The 19714-nt window shown below is 34.1% G+C and overlaps 3 protein-coding genes across 8 annotated transcripts; 1 reads left to right on the top strand and 2 right to left on the bottom strand.

Annotated features, from left to right (window-relative positions):
- Nucleotides 1–376: 376 nt before the first annotated feature.
- On the bottom strand, nt 377–4973 carry LOC121229051 (proteasome subunit beta type-3-A). 5 transcript variants are annotated; one of them, XR_005926484.1, is made up of 8 exons: nt 4771–4973; nt 4496–4677; nt 4294–4401; nt 3394–3483; nt 1971–2055; nt 1653–1747; nt 769–868; nt 377–682 (listed from the first exon to the last, which is right to left on the bottom strand). XR_005926484.1 is itself a non-coding variant. In XM_041112193.1 (7 exons), exons 2-7 carry the CDS (start codon nt 4642–4644, stop codon nt 820–822), a joined length of 576 nt encoding a protein of 191 aa, XP_040968127.1. In that variant the 5' UTR covers nt 4645–4677; nt 4771–4973; the 3' UTR covers nt 377–819. The 5 variants fall into 5 exon arrangements, 3 of the variants coding, with proteins under 3 accessions (XP_040968127.1, XP_040968125.1, XP_040968126.1); XR_005926483.1 differs by having other exon boundaries at nt 4767–4968; XM_041112193.1 differs by having other exon boundaries at nt 377–868.
- Nucleotides 4974–8118: 3145 nt separating this feature from the next.
- Nucleotides 8119–14834, top strand: LOC121229052 (SWI/SNF complex subunit SWI3C). Of its 2 annotated transcripts, none has more exons than XM_041112194.1 (9): nt 8119–8351; nt 8459–8971; nt 9661–10193; nt 11342–11702; nt 11789–11862; nt 12523–12635; nt 12861–12922; nt 13031–13209; nt 14113–14834. In XM_041112194.1, the coding sequence occupies exons 1-9, from the start codon at nt 8330–8332 to the stop codon at nt 14572–14574; spliced, it is 2319 nt and encodes a 772-aa protein (XP_040968128.1). In that variant the 5' UTR covers nt 8119–8329; the 3' UTR covers nt 14575–14834. The 2 variants fall into 2 exon arrangements, with proteins under 2 accessions (XP_040968128.1, XP_040968129.1); XM_041112195.1 differs by having other exon boundaries at nt 13070–13209.
- Nucleotides 14835–15707: 873 nt separating this feature from the next.
- On the bottom strand, nt 15708–17489 carry LOC107905228 (BTB/POZ domain-containing protein At4g08455). Its single transcript, XM_016831827.2, has 2 exons — nt 16489–17489; nt 15708–16329 (listed from the first exon to the last, which is right to left on the bottom strand). The coding sequence occupies exons 1-2, from the start codon at nt 16840–16842 to the stop codon at nt 15862–15864; spliced, it is 822 nt and encodes a 273-aa protein (XP_016687316.2). The 5' UTR covers nt 16843–17489; the 3' UTR covers nt 15708–15861.
- Between the last annotated feature and the right edge of the window lie 2225 nt (nt 17490–19714).

Here is a 19714-nt window from a genome sequence, read left to right on the forward strand (position 1 = left end):
GTGAAAAATAATGTAACCTGCAGCACATTTTAACCTCTAGTATTTGTCTCTCCGTTTGTTGTTCCCAAAAATGCAACACTTCAACATTTTAATATTTGTATTAGTTTTGGTTGGATAGATACTTTTAGAAGAAAATTTAAGTTCGTAAAATTTTATGGGATACAAAGTAATTTTAAAAGAAGAATAATCATATTAAAAATAAATATAGAAAATTTATTACCTGATGTAGATTTAAATATCTTCCTCTATTTCTTTTAAAAAAACAAAAAAAAAATATTGAATTGATGTCTTTCATGTATTTACCAAAAACTTTTTATTTTTATAAAAATCATTACTTTAAGAGTAGTATTATCCTTTTTATATAAAAAATACATGATGCTTCAACTTCAATCCTCATGTTTATAAACTCAACTAATTTCAACTAGTTTTAAACCAATTTGAATATTTTGATTAGTATCAAGACCAAACAAACCACTGCTTTTCGATCTAATAGGTCAATTCAATTTTTTATTTCAATGGTCACATTCACTGGAGCTTTGGCTCGGTGCTGCCAGATGTCTTCCAACTAAATAATAGGCAATGATTCTCGTCGGCCGCCAACAAATCTGCCACCTCACCTGACCATCGGCCTGCCTAATCGTGCTTTCATATGCCCATATCCCATCAGACGAAAATAGAGGGACTATAAATAGGCCATTCAAAAATTTCAGAATTTAACACAGAATAATAACATCATCTTCCTTCCAGCACTGCAAATGAAACAAAAACCTGAAGTTTTATAGTCTGGAAAACAAGAATCTTGAGAACCCTTGGCTTCACTCAATCCATCCTTCCCTTCAAGATTCTTTCCTCTACTTCTGTTGGTGTGCTGCAAATTTGCAGACATCAATATATTAGGTTAAATTTTCTAGATAATCTTTGTATTTTAGTTAAATTTGCAATTTGGTCCTACTATAAAACCAAGTAACTTCATCTTTGAATGTTTGATATTGGTTAGACCTACCCTAGGGCCGAGCTACCTGCTCAAGTCCAAAGGGTCACCCAATATTTGTAAAGGTTTGGAAAAATTAGAAAAAAAAGGACTTAAATGGGCTCGAGTTTAACCATTTACAAATATGAGCTAATTGGGACAAAGTTTGATGCCTATATTTCAGACTGAGCAGAGGGCCTAGCAGATATTTATGCTGCTGGTACCATGCATACGCTTGGCCCAACCCGTGTACATCACTAATACTGGTGCAGACAAGTAAAATTGATAACTGTGTTAACGAAAAACCATTTAAATGCTATTGTACACTTCTGACCTCTGACAAAACTTATGCTCTTGATATAAAGAAATTCTTTTACCGCTTTAATTCTATCTACAATTCTAGATTATCATAATTTAGAATTTGATGTATTTAACAGTTTTCTATTAATAGTGTTAATCAATTTTACTTACTTTCTTCAATATCAAGTGTATAAAGATTAAATCACTCGATTCTATGTTACTGCCTAGATACTTTAACCCTGAATATTGCATTCTCTATAAGAGAAAGGCAAGAATTTCGATGGTTTTAATCAAGATCCACTTCGGCAAACCTATAACAAGTATCACCCTAGGGGAAAAAATGCTAAGATATTATACAAGGAAATCGTTCAGAAATGCTTACACGACATAGACATGTCCTCCCCAACCACTAAGACAGTCACGATCTACTGATGAAAGGAGAGCTTGCGAAACCATTTCAAACAATTCCTCGGGTTCCTTTATAAGAAGAAAACATTTGAGTCAATAAAGCATGAATAATTTAGTAGGTAACAAAACACTTTTAACAATGACCAAATAATCTACTCCAAAAGAAAGCACCGTGTCTAAGCTTTTAGGTTACATGCACAAAAGGAACGGATTTTATGCTTCTTAAAAAGGATTCAAATCGACTGTGATTGTTTTTTGATTTGAGCATAGTAAAATAAATGAAATGACCAACCATGTCCTCCTTGAACATTGACTCACAGGCACCGTAAAGAGACTCAGAGGCAGTGCCAGCCACAACAAAATCTTTTGCAAGCTCCCTGCATTTAGAAGATAGCAAACATAACAACTGAAATATGAAAAATAATTCAACCCACATGATTCAAAACAATCTTGCCAGTCAATAATCCAACTCATTGGTGCCAAAATAAACATTAAATCAAAGCGAGTTAATTACATGATAAAGCTCATATGGCTACGCTAACATGCATGTATAAATCAAATCTCACAGAGAGATGACAAGAGATGACACATGACAAATTATCCTATGATCATCCAGAAATCCCTTAGATTTTGAATAATAATGTCGGAGGTTGTCCTTTTAAAATTTAATGCATCAAAAGGAAATTGCAAAGATTGATCTTAATGCTATGCATGTCCTAAACTTAATACTATGAAATAACTCAGATAATTCTTCTGCTTGGTAAGTTATTGGAATTAAGTAATGGTAGCTGCACCTGTCCAATTTGGAAATTGGAAGTAACCAATTTGAAAGTTAGAAAAGAGAAGAGGGTAATAGCTATCTACAAACGTATGGTTGTCTGAATCAAAACCCTGTTGCTATTCCATTTTAAAGTGCCACTGACTACAAACTTCTTTAGATTTTCTTTTAATGCAATCAGTATGGATATATACATTTCAGGTTTCCTTGAAAAGTGAAAAGCAAAGAAACATGAAGAATATTTTTAAATTTAAGCTTTATTTGTCTTGAAAGCATTAACATCAACACACACACACACACAAGTTTTATAGAAGAAAATTAATTATATAGAGGTGGTGGCTAGGGGAAGGTTTTTCCCAGTTTATCATGTGTGGCAGGAGAAGGCAAGTAAAGAATGTGTATAGGTTTTGCCCTTATTTTGTTAACAAGCTGCAATTATGATTGAGACCCCACACCCCTAGTTTGCCAGGCATCAAGGATCATTTGTAATGAGTTGTATACAACAGAGTTGGAAGAATAATGGGAGTCTTTTATTGATCGGTTTCAGAGTTACGGGTTTTGAGCAATAGAAGATTTTTTTACTAAAAAGTGCTCAGATTTCTGCTTCAGGGATAATAGGGGTGTTTTTTTATTTATTAAACAGTGTTCAAATTTATGATTTTCTCTTTTAGATGTCACAGGCCACCTGGCAATCTGTTATCATGGAGTAAAAGTTCTTCTTTCTTTGACTTCTGATTAAGATATTAAATAAAGTTTTCATTTCCATAGAGGAACTTTCAACAGCAAAGCTTGTCTCTACCGAAGGAAAGTTGCAAGCAGTTATTTTACAAGACAAAGTCTCATGTTCGTTAAATACTACAGGTAAAACAAATATGAATGTTCCAAGCGACTAAGACAACTTTATTTAAAAAATTACAAGGGAATGAAATCAACTTACTTTGCTCCAATGGAATCCATGGTGCAAATGAAAGGCTTGTCTTCATCTCCCAATCCAGCAATTACTGGTTGGCAAAAGTATGGACCAAACCTATGGGGAAAAATGTCATAAAACTTATCTCTTGCACGCATAAAAAGGACACCCTTTTCAATTGCAATTCCTACTTCAAATCTAACACTTCCAACTTATTCCTTTCAAGGTTGACATACCATAAAGTAAGGGCTTGAAATTGTTAGGAAAAGATGAAATCCATCTTTTAGATTTCAAGGCTAGAAAAGAAATTATGAAAAGAGAAAGTCAATATTATCTTTGATGCTCATTGCTCAGTTTCTTCTCAAAAGCTAAGTAGGTTATTTCCCTTCAAGGACATATGTAAGGTTTTTCACATGACATGTGCTCCATAAACTTTTCCTCCCCTGAGCTCCATTTCTTTTAAAAGAAATACGTTTACTTTTAGCCATTTAACTAGTATTATTCAAAAGCGTTGTTGCTCCAACTCTTTAATTTTTTTGAAGCACTCATGTCTAACACTCAAGTCCAACATATATCCAGATGAGTACGGGATATGATCCTCCAATACATGGAAAAACTAAGAAAAAAAATTAAACATACATATGCTGAACACATATCTAGACGCGAGACTTAAAGCCAGTCTTAGTAACACAATTCGAAAGTACTATACATAAAAAACAGATATAATTTACCATTTCTCAACTACTCTTATCTTATAGACCCATTATCCTTAAGAAATCAATCCTCTCCTAGTATTTTTTCTAATTAATTTGAATGTCCAACTAATCAAGAGTTAATATTTTGCAGTATAAAGCAAAACTAAAGCTACACATTTCTTCCATCAATTGAACAAAGCCAAAGATAAGTAAGTGAGGATTTTAAACAAACCTTTTCTCGTAAAGAAGAGCAGAAACAAGGTTAGCAAAAGTTTCAGGTTTCATGTCCCTCTCTTCTCTTAGCTGATACAACTTATGCCGAAAGACAAGCCTTTGATACCTTGAATTTAAAAAAAAAAACAAAGAAGATAATTATTTATTAAGTGAAAAACCAAAATCATAAAAGGCAACAAATAAGGGGAAAAAAAGGGTACAATGTTTGAGCATCGGTGGCAAGGCCAGAGAGACCGAGAAAGACACGATCGTGGATTTTAGAAATCCTTTGGAAATCAGTGGCGATTGTTTGGAGTTGAACTCCGAGTCTACGATCGCTAGCGATGGCCAAGCAGTTCTTGCCTACCATGGATACCAGAGCGCTCCCATTGTACTCGAAGATCTGCATCATCATCGACCAAAAAAGAAAGAAACTCTGTTATTAAGCTTCGAAGAATTAGGGTTAAAAAATAAAAAATAAAAGCGACATACCGACATTGGAAATTTTAGGGTTTTCGGTGTTGAATGCACAAGAAACTGATTTGATTTTAATAAATTGAGATTTTAAATGACGAAGAAGAAAGAACCGAAGAAGAAGAGTGTAGGATGGATTGGAGGACAGTCCGCTATTCTCAAAGCTCCAAGTTTTGACCCGGTATGTCCGGTTAGGATTCAGTTGAGTTGTTCATGGCCGGGTCCGTTCCGGTCCGATTTGACGGGTCTATATATAATATTAGGGTAAATTATAACTAAACTCACTAAATTATTAGTAAATTTATATTTTGGTCATTTAACTTGAGAAGTTACAAAATAGTCATTAAGGTATTTGAAAGTTTTTATTAAGTCACTAAACTATTTGAAAGTTTTTCTTTAAGTCACTAAACTATTCGAAAGTTTTTTTAAAGTCACTAGACGATTAAGTTTTTTTTTTAAGTTCGATTAATTAGCTCTAAGCGACTATTCAACAATCGGTACAGTAGATCAGCATTCATCAATAAGTAGAAGAACATAGCTCCAAGTGACTAGTCGACAATTAGTACAGTAGATCAGTTTTCATCGAAAAGAAGAAGAACATACTTTAGATTCAAGTTGATCTGACGGTCAATGATGAAGATTGAAAAATAAAATTGTTTGGACTTTGGTTTGCTTATTTGTGATGTTCAAAGCTATGTCATAATAAAAAAAATGAATTGTAGAAGAGAATGAGAATAAGAACTTTCGATTAGTGCAAACAGTGAGAATAAAGAAGGTCATACAATAGTGATTTTAACAGTTCAGTGACTTAAATGAAAATTTTTTAATAGCTCAATGGTTATTTTGTATTTTTTTTGAAATTTAATGACCAAAATATAAACTTACTAATACTTTAACCTTGAGTGGAGTTTACACGTAATATCAATACCCTTTATATTTGTCCAAGTTACCTAAAATTTTACTACTTTTACTCATATTTGTAAATGATTAACCAACACTGATTTTAAAATCCTCTGTGTTATCTTTTAAAATATAATTTTTAATTTAATATTTTAGATGGTTCTTCTTTTATTAAAATTTTAAATTTAGACAACTTGATAAATTTTCTAATTTTTATATAATATTCTATTTAATTTTATGTGATATAAATTATATCAAATATAAAAACAAAATAAAAATATAAAAGAATAAAACATGTCGGTTAAACCCAGTCCTTAAATCTGAAGTCCAGACTCAATTCATATTTTAAATAGGTCTAACTTTTTTTAAGTCTATTATTTTGATTTCGTACTTTTGTCTAAAACCTCTCTATTTTGTCCATATTCAGCTCATAAACAAATCTAGAATTTAGTTGATTTGATTGGATCTTATATATCAATGCTTGAATAAATCCAACATAATTTAAACTTAGTTAAATTAATTTAACCAAAATTTAGTTTTTCTCTAGGGTTGTATTGAATTTTTTTTTTAAATTTCAGGTCTTTTAAAGATTTGTTTATAAAATTAATAATAAAATTGGGTCCATGTATTTAATTTTATATTTACGTAATTAATGGGATAATTTAATTAGTTTGGTTGTTTATTTTTAAAAAATTGGAATTTTTTATTGAAAAAATTAATTGGATTGTTTTCTATTCAACTATTTAATTTTGTATTTTGATTTAACTAATTAATTGGGTTGAGATTTTCTATATTCAAGTAATATAAAGGTAATTGAGTAATTAATTTGATTGGTTTTATTGGTATCAATCAGCAATCTCAATAGCAATATCAAAGCCCAAAAAAAATGTTAAAAGATTAAAATGATGTCAAAGTTGTCGTAGGAATAATGTCAATTTTATATATAAACGGAGCATGAATTTAATGTAATTATATGCATTAAATTTGAATTTTGATTTATATGCGATGTAATTATGTATATTAAATTTAAATTATTATTTATATATATGCATAAAATTTTGATTTTAAATTTTATTTAATTATACTTATTTAAATAAATAAAAAGGTACATTTATTTTCATATTGAATTAATATAATTATTTGTGTATTAAATATATCAACATAAAATTGTACTAATTTGATAATGTTATCAGTAATTTATAAAAATTGAATCAAATCAAAATTTTTTATATGAAATCGTACAAAATTAAAATTCATGTATAACATTATATATTAGATCAAAATTAAATTTTAATATTTAAATTCCTTACTTTTTTTGAACAAATACAAAATTCATTTCATTTCGTAAAAAAAAAAAAGAAAAAAGAAAAAGAAAAGGTTCAAATCTGAACCACTAGAACATCTTAGCGGAAAATAGGAGGAAAGTAGACAACAAAACATCACCAAAGGCTAAAAGACGAGTATCCATTAATCCTTTTGGAAATGAGATTGAGATGCAAAGAGGAAATCAAATCATACGGAGAGAAAATGAACCATTTATATAGAGGAGACGTATAAATACGTATGATCCCATATACCATATTGGTCTCCCAATTTCATTAAGTAATGGCCCCGAAAAGCATTTGGTGAAGATATGATTAAGTACATGTACAAAAAGCCGAAATATCAAGGGACTCAGTAGAAACAAAGCCCTGACGTACTTAGAAAATCAAGTCCCATGAGACTAGAGGCCACATCCTTCCATGTCAAAAGACAGAAAGGATTATTATTGCGACCATACCTTATCCTACTTAAAAAATGTTCAGAATCTAGCATACAAAAACAAAGCCCAAGAGAGAAGCGGGATCGGTGACCAACGTCCAACGGCCAAACAAGTGATCACCCTAACAACAACTAAAAAACTACAGAAACTAAAATAACAAAACTTGCTCGAGATCTCCTATCGGAGATTCAAGTAGGTCACTGATAATGTAGAAATGGTTAAGGGGGTGGCCCACTGGAGGTGTTACCAACATTGAAATGCAGCAATGTGGGACCATCTATGCAAAGTTAATTATTGATCTCTCTCCTACCTTAAAGAAGCATGGAGAAGAAAGATGGCGGTGGGTTGCGGGAAGGGGGCAGCTCTTACCCAAAACTAAGCCGGCTGATAAAATGGAAGCAATGCATGGGACCAAAACAAGCTAGCCAAATATACAGAGATAGAGAGGAGAGAGAGATCTATCTAACGCCTAACACCATGGTCAAGGAAACCAACGGAGTTGGCCGCTATAGGCTAATTAATTATAATTTAATGATTCCTAATTTTTTAATTCTATGCACATATATATATATAAATAAAATCATAAATACTCAAGAAGATATTTATTTAAAATCATAAATAAACAAATATAAATCTTTAAAATAAAACTGTAAGTAATTTAATAAAATATATTATTTAGGAAAAAAAAAAAAGGTTTACCTGCGGATCGCACAAGAGTAATCCTTATTATTATTTGGCGCAGTTTGTTATTGTTGAATAAAAATAAAAAATATTTGGCGCAGTGAGTCACTTACTGTTTTCCCTTCCCTTTCCCTCTTCCTGAAATTCCCCTTTTCTCATCCTTTCCGACAATTAGACCCCACAATTTCTCCGCAATTTTCTCTCTCTCTAAATTCCCTCTTTCCCAAATTCAAATCCAATGCCAGCTTCTTCTCCTTCAGGCAATCTCTCTCCTTCAACTTTTCATTCCAATTTCTCCTTAATAAAAAAATCCCCCTTTTTTCTGTTATTTATATATAATTAATTCTTTAATTTTCCATTTCAACAGATGGTCGAGGTCGGTGGAAGTGGCGGAAGCGAGACCGGAGGCCCAAGCATCTCCAGGAAGATAACGATGTCCCGGAGGAAGATGTAGAAGAGGAAGATAACAACAACGAGGACATCGATAACCACCGCGATAACAATTCCGGGGACGATGCCGGAGGGGGATTTAGGGATCCGTCTTTGGCGGGGTCCAGCGAGTGTGAGGTTCTGGCTGATGGTGGAGTTCGCATCTCGGAGTTCCCCCCCGTGGTCAAGCGGGCTGTGAACTGTCCTCACGGTTCTGTGATGGCGATCGTGGCGGCTGAGCGGGCCGGTTTGGTTGGGGATAGCAAGGACCACCAGCAGGTGGCTCTGGCGGTTTTGGAGAACGTTTCGTACGGGCAGTTACAGGCGGTTTCGACTGAAGCTCCCATTGTTGAACCGGAGAAGTATGTGATTACACCTCCTCCGATAATGGAGGGGCGTGGCGTTGTTAAGAGGTTTGGGAGTAGGCTTCATGTCCTGCCAATGCATTCAGGTTCAGTTTTTCTCTTTCTTTTATATCTCTATGCATTAATTTTTTACCTGATTTCAATTCCTAGTCTGATTAGAGCGAAATAGAAACAACAATCCGTAGATGACTCTTGAGTCTCAAAGAACAGCTTTTGTTTTAATTTTCATGTGCTTTTGATGAAAGATATAACTAGATCATACTTATTTATGTTAATTTTGACTAAAGTTATCTTTAGATATTTCTGTGATGTTTTCTTAAAATTTGAACTTCTTCTTTCCATTGTGCTTAGTGTTACATGAAAATGGTCTCTTTAAACACTTTTGCTATTAGTAGGATTGAATTGCTTGAAAAGTATATACTTTAGTACCTTTCTTTATAGGACTGGGGAACTTTATACTAATCTTTGTTTTATTTGATTTTAATTTGACTCTCTAAGAAGTCTTGTTTTAGTTATTCAATCTAAATTAAAACAGAAGTTTAGCAATTTACACTTGGGTTTTGTTCTATTTACTTGATATGAGTTTGATGTTCTGTCTGTTGCTTAAAGAGTATGAGCAAGATATTACCACACATTTATTTTTTGTAAAGCAGTGGCCTTATCTTGCACCCTCTCTCACTTTCCCTTTTCCTCCCCCTCTCTCTTTCTGCACTTATCTGTCTTCTTAGTTGTGTATTAATATTTGGTTATGTTTGTGGGATTCCATTTCAAGCAGAGTGGTTCTCGCCGGCCTCCGTGCATCGACTAGAAAGACAAGTTGTGCCACATTTTTTCTCTGGAAAATCACCTGAACATATGCCGGAAAAATATATGGAATGTAGAAACCACATTGTTGCCAAGTATATGGATAATCCATTGAAGAGAATTACAGTTTCTGATTGCCAGGGATTGATAGATGGAATTAGTAATGAGGATTTAACTCGAATTGTTCGGTTTCTTGATCACTGGGGAATCATCAATTATTGTGCAGCTGCACCAAGTCATGAGCCTTGGAGTGCTGGGTCCTACTTAAGGGAGGAGCCAAATGGCGATGTTCATGTGCCATCGGCTGCATTAAAGTCTATTGATAGCTTGATCAAATTCGACAAGCCAAAATGTAGGCTCAAGGCAGCTGATGTTTATTCATCATTGCCATGTCATGCTGATATCTCTGACTTGGACAATAGAATACGAGAGTGCCTAGATGAAAACAATTGCACTTCATGTTCTCAGCCCGTTGCCACTTCATATTATCAGTCACAAAAGGAGGTATGTGATTTTATAGCCCTGTTTGTCTTTATTTATTTCATGCTATGTCTTAATATCCTCATTCTTCCCATTGTTCATCCAATGAATATCTTGCTGTATGTGTACAATTTTTTCCTTAAAAATTTAGTGAACTACTTAAAACAAGCCATTTAAGATAAAAAAAGAAAAACGAGGCATGTTTGATATGGAACAGAATCAGAATTAGCATCTATGAGTGAATAGGCTCCTGGTATTTTATTACTGGCCTTCTTCTGGGGTTTGGGGAAAGTAATTAATCCCCTTTTTAATGTTCTTAGAGAAAACCCCTTTGGTTTAGGATTTTGGGAGGCTTCTATATATGATCATGTTGACTGCCTAGCTCACACCAACCTCTGAGGTTGGGTTCAAATGTTGTTTTCTTGGTTCCTCATCCTACAGTATATATATTAAAATCAGCAGCACATGCAAATAATGCCTTCAATTTTAATTGGATAATAAACATTAACACTGGAATTTTCTATTGGAGGTTGCAATAGTTGGGGCGGGGGTGTTGATATCATCTGTAGATGCAGTTCCATATGTTACAAGTGCTGGGGCTTTTTTTGTATTTGCATTTTCCAAAAGTTTTCCCTATATCCTCAACAGAAAGGAACTAGGTATTTTAAACGACTATTGCTGAGAGTATATTTCTTGTGTGCTGTGAGAATACTAGGTACTTTTTTTTTTAATTTTGGTTGTCAAGAAAGGAACAACAAACTATTTCTATCCTCTTTTATAGAGAAGAAATTTTTTGCTAAAGCTTGCACTTGTAAGTTGTAACTATGAACCAGTAGATGTGGTTTAGAAAGCTGAGTTAGTGCTCACTTGATTTGATTTGGTGTGGTCTGGTTTCTGAGCATCAATTTACTCGTTCAGTGTGTGGTTTAGGTTTCTTTGGGGTGTATTTTGGATATGCAATCTAATGATGCAATAAGGGATAATATAAGACATTAAATCATGCAAATCTGTTATGTAATATCTTCTAAATACTTGCTTAAAAGTATTGTTTGTGGACTCAAGTCAAGTTTGTAGATAAACATAGATTGACGGGAGAATTTGTAAACTTTTAGATTTACCTAAATCTTGATCTTAATTGTGCACATTTGTTTCTATTATTGGCTACTTGACAGGTTGATGTACTGCTGTGCTCTGATTGCTTCCATGATGGGAGATTTGTTTCTGGTCATTCAAGTATAGATTTTGTTAGAGTAGATTCAACAAAAGATTATGGGGACCTAGATGGAGATAGTTGGAGCAACCAGGAAACTTTACTGTTGCTTGAGGCAATGGAAATTTACAATGAGAACTGGAATGAAATAGCTGAGCATGTGGGCACTAAGTCAAAAGCACAATGCATACTTCATTTTGTACGTCTACCCATGGAGGATGGCCTATTGCAAAATTTGGAAGTTCCGAGCATGCCCAAGTCAACAATTGTTGCAAACGGAGACAGCCAAAGATTACACTCAAACATGAATGGGAGTCTACCAGGTTTTTTTATACTTAGGTTCTACTCGCCATGGAGATTAAGATGTTATGCATGTTAACCTTTTATCTAATTTTTGCATGCTTTTCAGGGCCCAGCCTTCAAGATGCGGATTATCAAAGCAAGGTTCCTTTTGAGAATTCTGGGAATCCAGTTATGGCTATGGTATGTTACTGCATTTTTCAGACACCTCATTACTCTTTTAACACTTTATTAGTCATTTAAGATTTAGGATTGTGATATTTCACTGTGGAGTATGAACTTTGAGTCATTTATTCTTTAAATTCCTCAATTTTAAGTTAGTTAAATGATGCCATTTTCATGTAATTTGCTGGTATTGTAGTAACCACCTTTGGCACACAAAAATGGGGAAGCTTAAAATACTTCTAATGTTGGAATTACCTTTTATCTTTTTGGTCAAACAAATAGTGTTCTTTTGGCCTCATATCAAAGTCACTATTGGCCTCATATCAAAGTCACTATTAAGGTTTATTCCCTTCCTCCTATTGGCAGTTTGGATGAGAAAAAGTGTAAATGGATCCAAAAGATTTTAAGCAGTTTGTGAGTGTTGATTTGCTTTTTAAAAATGTCACAAACTAGGCTCCTATTAGCATTGAAATTTTCATTTCATCGATAATGAGTTTGTGATGAAAATTGCAAAGATGGATCCAAATTGGCATCTTTGTTGTTGAAAATTGCTTCTTAAAAATGCAAGAGCTGAACTTTTACCCCAAGAGATTGTGATAAAATTGTACTCAAAGATGGATCTCATGGTGTTGCTAATTTTTCCCCATACATGGGTCTAACTAGTTTACAATATTCTAGGTTGCTTTTCTGGCCTCTGCTGTTGGACCAAGAGTTGCTGCTGCCTGTGCCCATGCATCCTTGGCAGCATTGGCTGAAGATGTAGATAAGGAAGGTTCGGGACATGGTAATAGGTTAGTGGCATATTCTCATGATTCCAAAAATCTTCAATGCTATTATGAGGTTCTTCTCTGATGATATGAATTTTGAGCATACAATGTCTTCCATCCAAGTCATGAAGTTTTGTGGATTGAATATTTGAACATTTCTTTGCTTTGATTAGATTAAACCAATATAAAGTTTTTTCATCAAAATTCTTCCTGTTAAATTGCTTATTAATATCCATTTGAACCGTGAAGGATGAATATGGAGAGTGTACATAGTAGAGAAGGTGGTTTACATGGTTCCGTTCATCAAAAAGGTAGTCCATAAGTTTAACTTGCACTATTTTCACTACATTTTAGTTCCCTTTTTTCTCTCCCATATTAGTTTTTTTTTATTTGTAATTCATTTTGCATAAAAACTCCAGAGAACTCAGCAATACATTCATTTTGTCAAAATGAGGCAGAGGGTCATCCACTATCTGCTGAAAAAGTTAAAGCTGCTGCCAAAGCTGGCCTTGCAGCTGCAGCTATGAAGGCAAAACTGTTTGCGGACCATGAGGAACGAGAAATTCAAAGGTTATCAGCCAATATCATAAATCATCAGGTATTTTTCTTGTCGTTTTCACGTGTATACCTGGTAATGATGTGGAACTTTATTTGACTGATAAGAGAGTTGACTTCCGTTAAAGACTTGAAACCAGGACAAAAGAGGACTTGTCCTGTTGCATTTACTGCACACCTTTGTTATTTAGCCTAGAAAATGGAACCAAAAAAAGGAAAAAAGAAGGGCAAAGTTGCATGCCTTTGATTTTGAAATTACATAAATTTGTACTTGGAGATGTCTTAAATTTGAAAGATACATTGAGAAGTTCTATGCTGTTGAGATCTGTTTCTAGGCTAGGGTTTCTATATTTTTCTTGATCCAAGTTGAATTTTTCTTTAGTACTTGATTCACATATCTATTACTGCCATGGATACTGGCTATGTTAATGCAACTCTCCTTGAAATACCTGTGTTTAGACCTGTTCCACACATATTCATGGTTATGGGGGCATGATCCTTCATTTATATAGGAACCACAAAAAGAATTATCATATACCCATTCCAGGTACATACCTCATCTCAAACTCATCCTTGAATCCAATGCTAGTCCAAGTAGCATATGATACTGGAATCCCGGGCCCTGGCTGGGATATTGATAATTTTGTGAAGTGTGTGTTTTCTGTTCATGTATTCTTTTGAAAACCAGAGGCTACTTAATAGTATCAAAACTTTATAGGATTACCGCTGCTGTTTTAGCATCTCCCATAAGTTATCTTAGAATTATGTTTAAGGTTTCTTCCTCATTTACTTCCTCGGATTGTGGTGGATGTAAAGAAGATGCAACAATTAGATATTTGGAGTGTCCATAGAGATTTCATTTTCTCATAACTTCCAAAACATTCTATTCTTAGTTTTAACTTGTATTATAAATTGTAGATAAACTTGTTTTCAATCTGTATCGCAGTTGAAGAGATTGGAGCTGAAGCTTAAGCAGTTTGCAGAAGTTGAAACGTTACTCATGAAAGAATGTGAACAAGTGGAAAAAACAAGGCAAAGGTTTGCTGCTGAGAGGGCTCGAATTGTATCTCAATTTGGAACCACCGGAGTCGCTTCACAAATGAGTGTACCTGTGATTTCTTCTCCCATGGTTAATAACATTGGCAACAACAGGCAACAGGTAATGTCAGGCTCACCTTCAACGCCAAGCAATTCTGGATATGTTAACAACCAACCAGTACATCCCCATATGCCATTCATGCAACGCCAACCAATATTTCCTATGGGTCCGAGGATGCCCCATACAGCCATGCAAGCATCCACATCAGCTCCTCCTAATGTCATGTTCAACTCCCCAGGGAATGCACAACCAACTCTTAACCATCCACTAATGAGGTCGGTTTCCGGGACTGGATCTGGTCTAGGTTGAAATGAAAGAGTCAAAAATAAATTTTGGATTTTATTGATGGAATTCATTGGTGGTGTTGATTTTCTGCGCTTCGGAGACAACCAGTAGCTTGGACGAACAGTTGAAGCATCTTCAGCTTCAAAATATAGAAGTAACTTGAAGCAATTTTTAGGGTTTGTAACATCATACAATTAATGTAGTTTGGGGTTTAATTATGAAATATTGAGACTAATTACCAAAATTAATTTTGTATAAATAAATTATCTAAAAATTTTAGAGCATCCCAATCTAATGAAAACTAATGCGCGTCTATTCTTGCTAATTTTACTATTCCTGTAAAATAGAAAATTTTGAACACTAATGCAGTGAAGTGGGCTCCTTTCTATGGGGACTGCAGTTGCTTTTTTCTTTTTCATGTGAGTTTATATTGTTGAAGTCTCAAAGAAAATGGTCTTGAATTCTGTCAGTTGATAATTTTGAAAAGTTTCCTCAATGTGGGTGTGGTTTAACTTTGATGCAGATCAAAGTAATGGATTATAGTTATTTGGAAAATCGTTAATTTGTTTTATAGTAGAATTAAATCTTTAACCATTTTTTCATGTATTTAGAAAATCCATGGAGCGCCACTGTGAATTCCTAAAGAATTAGATGATCATGATTTTAGACTTTGCTACAAAAAGCAATGACATGAAATCCCTGCAACTCCAATGGAGAATACCTTATTAGAGCAAAACATCTAAACCCGGTTCATTCTTGTTATCTTAAAAAACAATCCCAAATCATGCAATGAACTCAAATGGTCAGAAAAGCTCAATGCATATGGCATCCAATGTGAGAAGCCAAGGACCCTTTCCGACAAGTTGGATATATTCTTCCCTTCTCAATAAGCATATCCATTCTTGTCATCTAAAAACCATCCCAAGTCATGCAGATAACTTCAAATCTAACCAAAACATGTTTGGGAGAGATTAAAGGGTCCAAAAAGCTCTCTGGGTATGGCAGACAATGTAAAGTTGTAACAGAGATTTCCTCAGCAAAATATCATCAAACATTCTTCCCTTAGAGAGCTTATCCATTCCTGTCATCTCAAAAACCATCCCAAGTCACCCAAAATAACTAAAATTTAAGCAAAACAAGTTCGTGGGACAAAAAGATAAAAAACGCTCAATCGTTATGGCATTCATTGTAACTTCGTATTACATATTTCCCCAACCCAATATCATCAAACATTCAAACTCTTCTTCTACATACATATACTAAAATTTCATCCAATATCAATGAACAACAATATCATTTGATCAGAAATGACTACGATTTCGTTGAACAATCTTTATGAGCAGCTGTATTAACCTGTTTAGAGAGGTAAGCTTCATAGATTTCCACTACAAGCCGAGGATCCTTTTCCACAAGTTCAATATATTCTTCCCTTTTAGTTAGCTTATCCATGTTGTCTGTTATCAAACACAAAGCCGCATCGAGAACGAGTTTGGCGTTGTGCTGGTGAGCAAAGGCATAGCTCATGAGTGAATTATCACAGTTCAATTTCGATACCAAGAACTTCTCACAATACCCTTTGAGATGCTTCACTTGGTATTTTTCAGCTAAGACCAGAAGATCACAAGCCAATTGTTCATCCAAGCATGCCTCTGCAGTGTACAAATAGTTTACAAAAGCACGAAGAGCATCGTATGATACATCACTTACTTTGATTGTTCCACTTCTGCTTTCTTCCATTTCATTCTCCAGCATTGCTTTGAATACGGGTGATCGATTCACCTGGTTTCACCATCAAAATGTTTATAAATTATGAACATTATAAATAACTTGCTTGGTAACATAATTTCTAAATTGGGTTTTAAAGCAGATTCCGATTTTAGCGATTTTCCTCTTCATATTTGATAAGAAATTAAAAGAATCCAAACAAATAGGAAGTACCAAAACAGCTTTATTGGCGGGTACGGGCACAGGGGGAAACCCAGGAGACCCATCATCGGAAGCGATCAAAACGACATCGGAGAAGAAGGGACCGGGAGTGGTGGTGGAGCCACGGTGGGCGTGATCAAGCGGAGACCAAAAGCGTAAAAAGGCGACTTTGGCTTTGAGATCTTCGATCTCTCGCTTCAACTCTTCCTCAGTCTCGCTTGCTTCCTCGTAGCACTCCTTGCAAGTGCCGGCATCGCGTGATCCGTACTCTTCCTTGCATGATATGCACTTCATGGTCTCGGCGTCTGTATCGCTCTCCGTATCGGACTCCGATCGGATTACCTGGTTGCATCGGTGTCTTCGCATTTTTTGGTTTCGGCTTTGGCAACTAGCACTATAGCCAAGTAGTCTGTTTTTTTTTTTCCTTTTTAACAGTTATACACGTAGAAGTAAAAATTTATTGAAGCCCAATTGAAGTAATGACTAGTTATTGCCGCTATCGTTACTCATGGCTTGACTTCTAGTACTTGTTTCTCGCTTTGTTCCATCAACTATACTTAAATTTTGTTGTTTAAAATATTGATCCTTCCTTTTTTTTTTAGCTCTGTTAAAGAAGTCTTGCTTCTAATATCTCTCTCCTTCAAGAATACAAATATCAGTCTTAAAATTGTAATCCCTTCGATTGCATTTTAAGATTACAAACAATTATTGATTTCCTCCTTGAGCTGTCCTTTTGTAATACAAAACACCACTTTCCAATTACTAGCTTCACTTCCTCTAGATTGGGACGTAAGCTTCAGCCTCCTTGACCCTCTTTCTTCATTCCCACTTGAGGTTACATTTGGCGGTATATATCAATGGCTCTGTGTATATAGTATAGCATCCGCTTGATTTGTTCTAGCGTACGAATTGAGTTTCAACATTCCTTCTGAAAAAAACCACCACATTCCTTGCCTTCCATGTTCCCCACAGAATGCACATGAAAATTGAGTAAAAACCTATTGCTTCCTTCTACTCCATATCATCTCCATTCAACCATTGAAAAACCCTTCCCTAATTTAGTTCAACAAGACATGTTGGATTCAAACAAAGAGCCAACTTCCAAACTAGATGGCCCGCGCAAACTCACAATGGACAAAGAGGTGTTCCACCATGTTGTCATATGAAATATTCAACTTCATCATGTCGCTCTCACACTTCCTAAGCCTGTCTCCCTTGGATACCTCGAGAGCCACTCAAAATCTTTTGTCAATCCCATTGGCATCCAAAACATTGGTCTCTAGAGTCTTTTCCATTTCTTCATCAATTCAGTCCGAAATTTCCTCCATAAGAGAAGTTCATAAAGCCTCCTTGTCCTTTCTAAGCTTCTAGGTTGCACCCCCACACCTATGTAACTTTTATCCTCTTTTATTTTTATTACCGATTCTGTTTGTCACCTACTTCCACCAAGATTTCGGCGATATGGAAAAAGTTGAAAAGCTATAAGAAACGAGACTATCATTGGTAGAGCTCCCTTGGGTTAAGTTGATCAAGGCAGGTTTCCCACCAACAATTAGTTTCTGTGCCACTTGTGATCTGCTTAGAAAGCACCTTTTGTTTCTCATTAGATGCATCCATTAGGTTCTGCACCTCATTGTTAAGCTGGATTACCTTATTAATTCTTATAATATGGTGAGACTCAATGAGAGTGTTAGTGTTGTCAATCACAGGTATATTCCCGTTCAAAAAGCTGTTAGCAATGCATTTGATAATGGGGTGACCAAATAAAAAGGGTTTACCAATGGGTTAGAAGATAATAAAAACAATCTCACTACCACATAAAGTGTAGAGCTCGCATATTGTTTTGTAGATTCATGATTAGCGTTTTGAGAATGTGATCAATTGAGCTTCCTCATTTTCAATAATTTTAATGTAACATCTCAAAATTTTAGATGTAGTAAATGGTATTTTACCGGAAATGTATAAGAATAATTATCAAGAAAATGGATTGCTATTATTGGAATAAGTATATTGGAGGTGGATTAGATATTTAGAGAGAAAGTATGAATAATGAAAATTTAAGTAAGAAACAATTGAAATTTTGAGAAAGTTGGAAGACTAAACGTGCAAATTTATCATTTAGGGAAGAAGGTGAAAGTGAATAAATATTCTTTTATGAATGTGGTATGAATATGTGGAAATAAAAAATTGAGAGACTAAATTGAATAAAATGAAAAATATAAGAACTAAAGTGTAATTTTCTTTTGTCCCACCAATCATATTTTGACACAATTAGTCCTTAATCATTACTCTTTCCATAATTATTTATTTCATAAAGTTACCGTATTGTCCTTCAACTTTTTCTAATAATACCACTTATGAGTCATATTTTCTTTTGGTAAATTTTTACCTCTAGTCCCTCCTCTTTTTTCCTTTAATTCAATTTAATCATTTCAACTCTTAATTTCTTACTTTGGCCCCAATAATTTTCACTCCCTTGTAATCTAGTTAATACTCAGGATTTATTTTTCTCAATATACAAGTCTTTCCAAATGCCTTTAGTATCTGTCTTCACCATCTACTAACACTGATGATTTTCAAATTATGACATTTTTAAATTATAATTGATTCACTATTGATTTGACATAATTTCTAATTCATGAAATTTCGAGGATGTTACAATTACAAATTTATATTTTACATAAATTCTGTAACAACCCGAAAATTAGTGGTGTAAAAAAAATACAATATCGGGACTTTGTTTTTCGTAAATCAAGCCCCATAAATATTATTATTTTATAAGTGAATTAAATTTTGGATTGGTAATTTGGCCGAATTAGTTATTAATTAAGGTTTTGAGACTAAATCATAAAAAGTTTAAATATTATAGAATTCTAATTTATAAAAGGCTTGAGGACCCCAAGGTTTATTAAACCATTCTTATTTAGTTGGTGGGTTTTAATTATGATGGAGGGTTGGCAAGTGTAAATTTTTTAATAAAATTAATGTATAAAAAGAAAACATAAAAGTAAAAGAAAAGGAAGATATTTTTTTTTTCAATTCTCTCTTTGGCCGAATGTTCAAGAGGAGGAGGTTTCAAACGTTTCAATTTTAACCCGTCGATTGGTAAGCTATTTCAAGTCTGTTTTCTTTAAATTTATATTTTTAGGATAGTGAAAGCTTAATTTAACTAGCTCGTGTAATATTTTCCAAAATTGTTAAAATTTTTAAAATTTTCATTTTTAATTTCTTGAAGTTT

Source organism: Gossypium hirsutum, chromosome A05 (genome assembly GCF_007990345.1).
Source record: "Gossypium hirsutum isolate 1008001.06 chromosome A05, Gossypium_hirsutum_v2.1, whole genome shotgun sequence".
NCBI lineage: Eukaryota > Viridiplantae > Streptophyta > Magnoliopsida > Malvales > Malvaceae > Gossypium > Gossypium hirsutum.

Bases quoted from the DNA above. Each gene is read 5' to 3' on its own strand.
- LOC121229051 (XM_041112191.1), bottom strand. The intron at 3,484-4,293 runs GTTTGTTTAAAA...TTTTCCCCATAG, and splicing joins GCTCTTCTTTACGAGAAAAG to GTTTGGTCCATACTTTTGCC. The intron at 1,748-1,970 runs GTTGGTCATTTC...CTTCTTATAAAG, and splicing joins CAATGTTCAAGGAGGACATG to GAACCCGAGGAATTGTTTGA.
- LOC121229052 (XM_041112194.1), top strand. From the start codon at position 8,330: ATGCCAGCTTCTTCTCCTTCAG. The intron at 8,352-8,458 runs GCAATCTCTCTC...CCATTTCAACAG, and splicing joins GCCAGCTTCTTCTCCTTCAG to ATGGTCGAGGTCGGTGGAAG. The intron at 10,194-11,341 runs GTATGTGATTTT...GCTACTTGACAG, and splicing joins ATTATCAGTCACAAAAGGAG to GTTGATGTACTGCTGTGCTC.
- LOC107905228 (XM_016831827.2), bottom strand. From the start codon at position 16,842: ATGCGAAGACACCGATGCAACCAGGTAATCCGATCGGAGTCCGATACG. The intron at 16,330-16,488 runs GTACTTCCTATT...TGGTGAAACCAG, and splicing joins CCGCCAATAAAGCTGTTTTG to GTGAATCGATCACCCGTATT.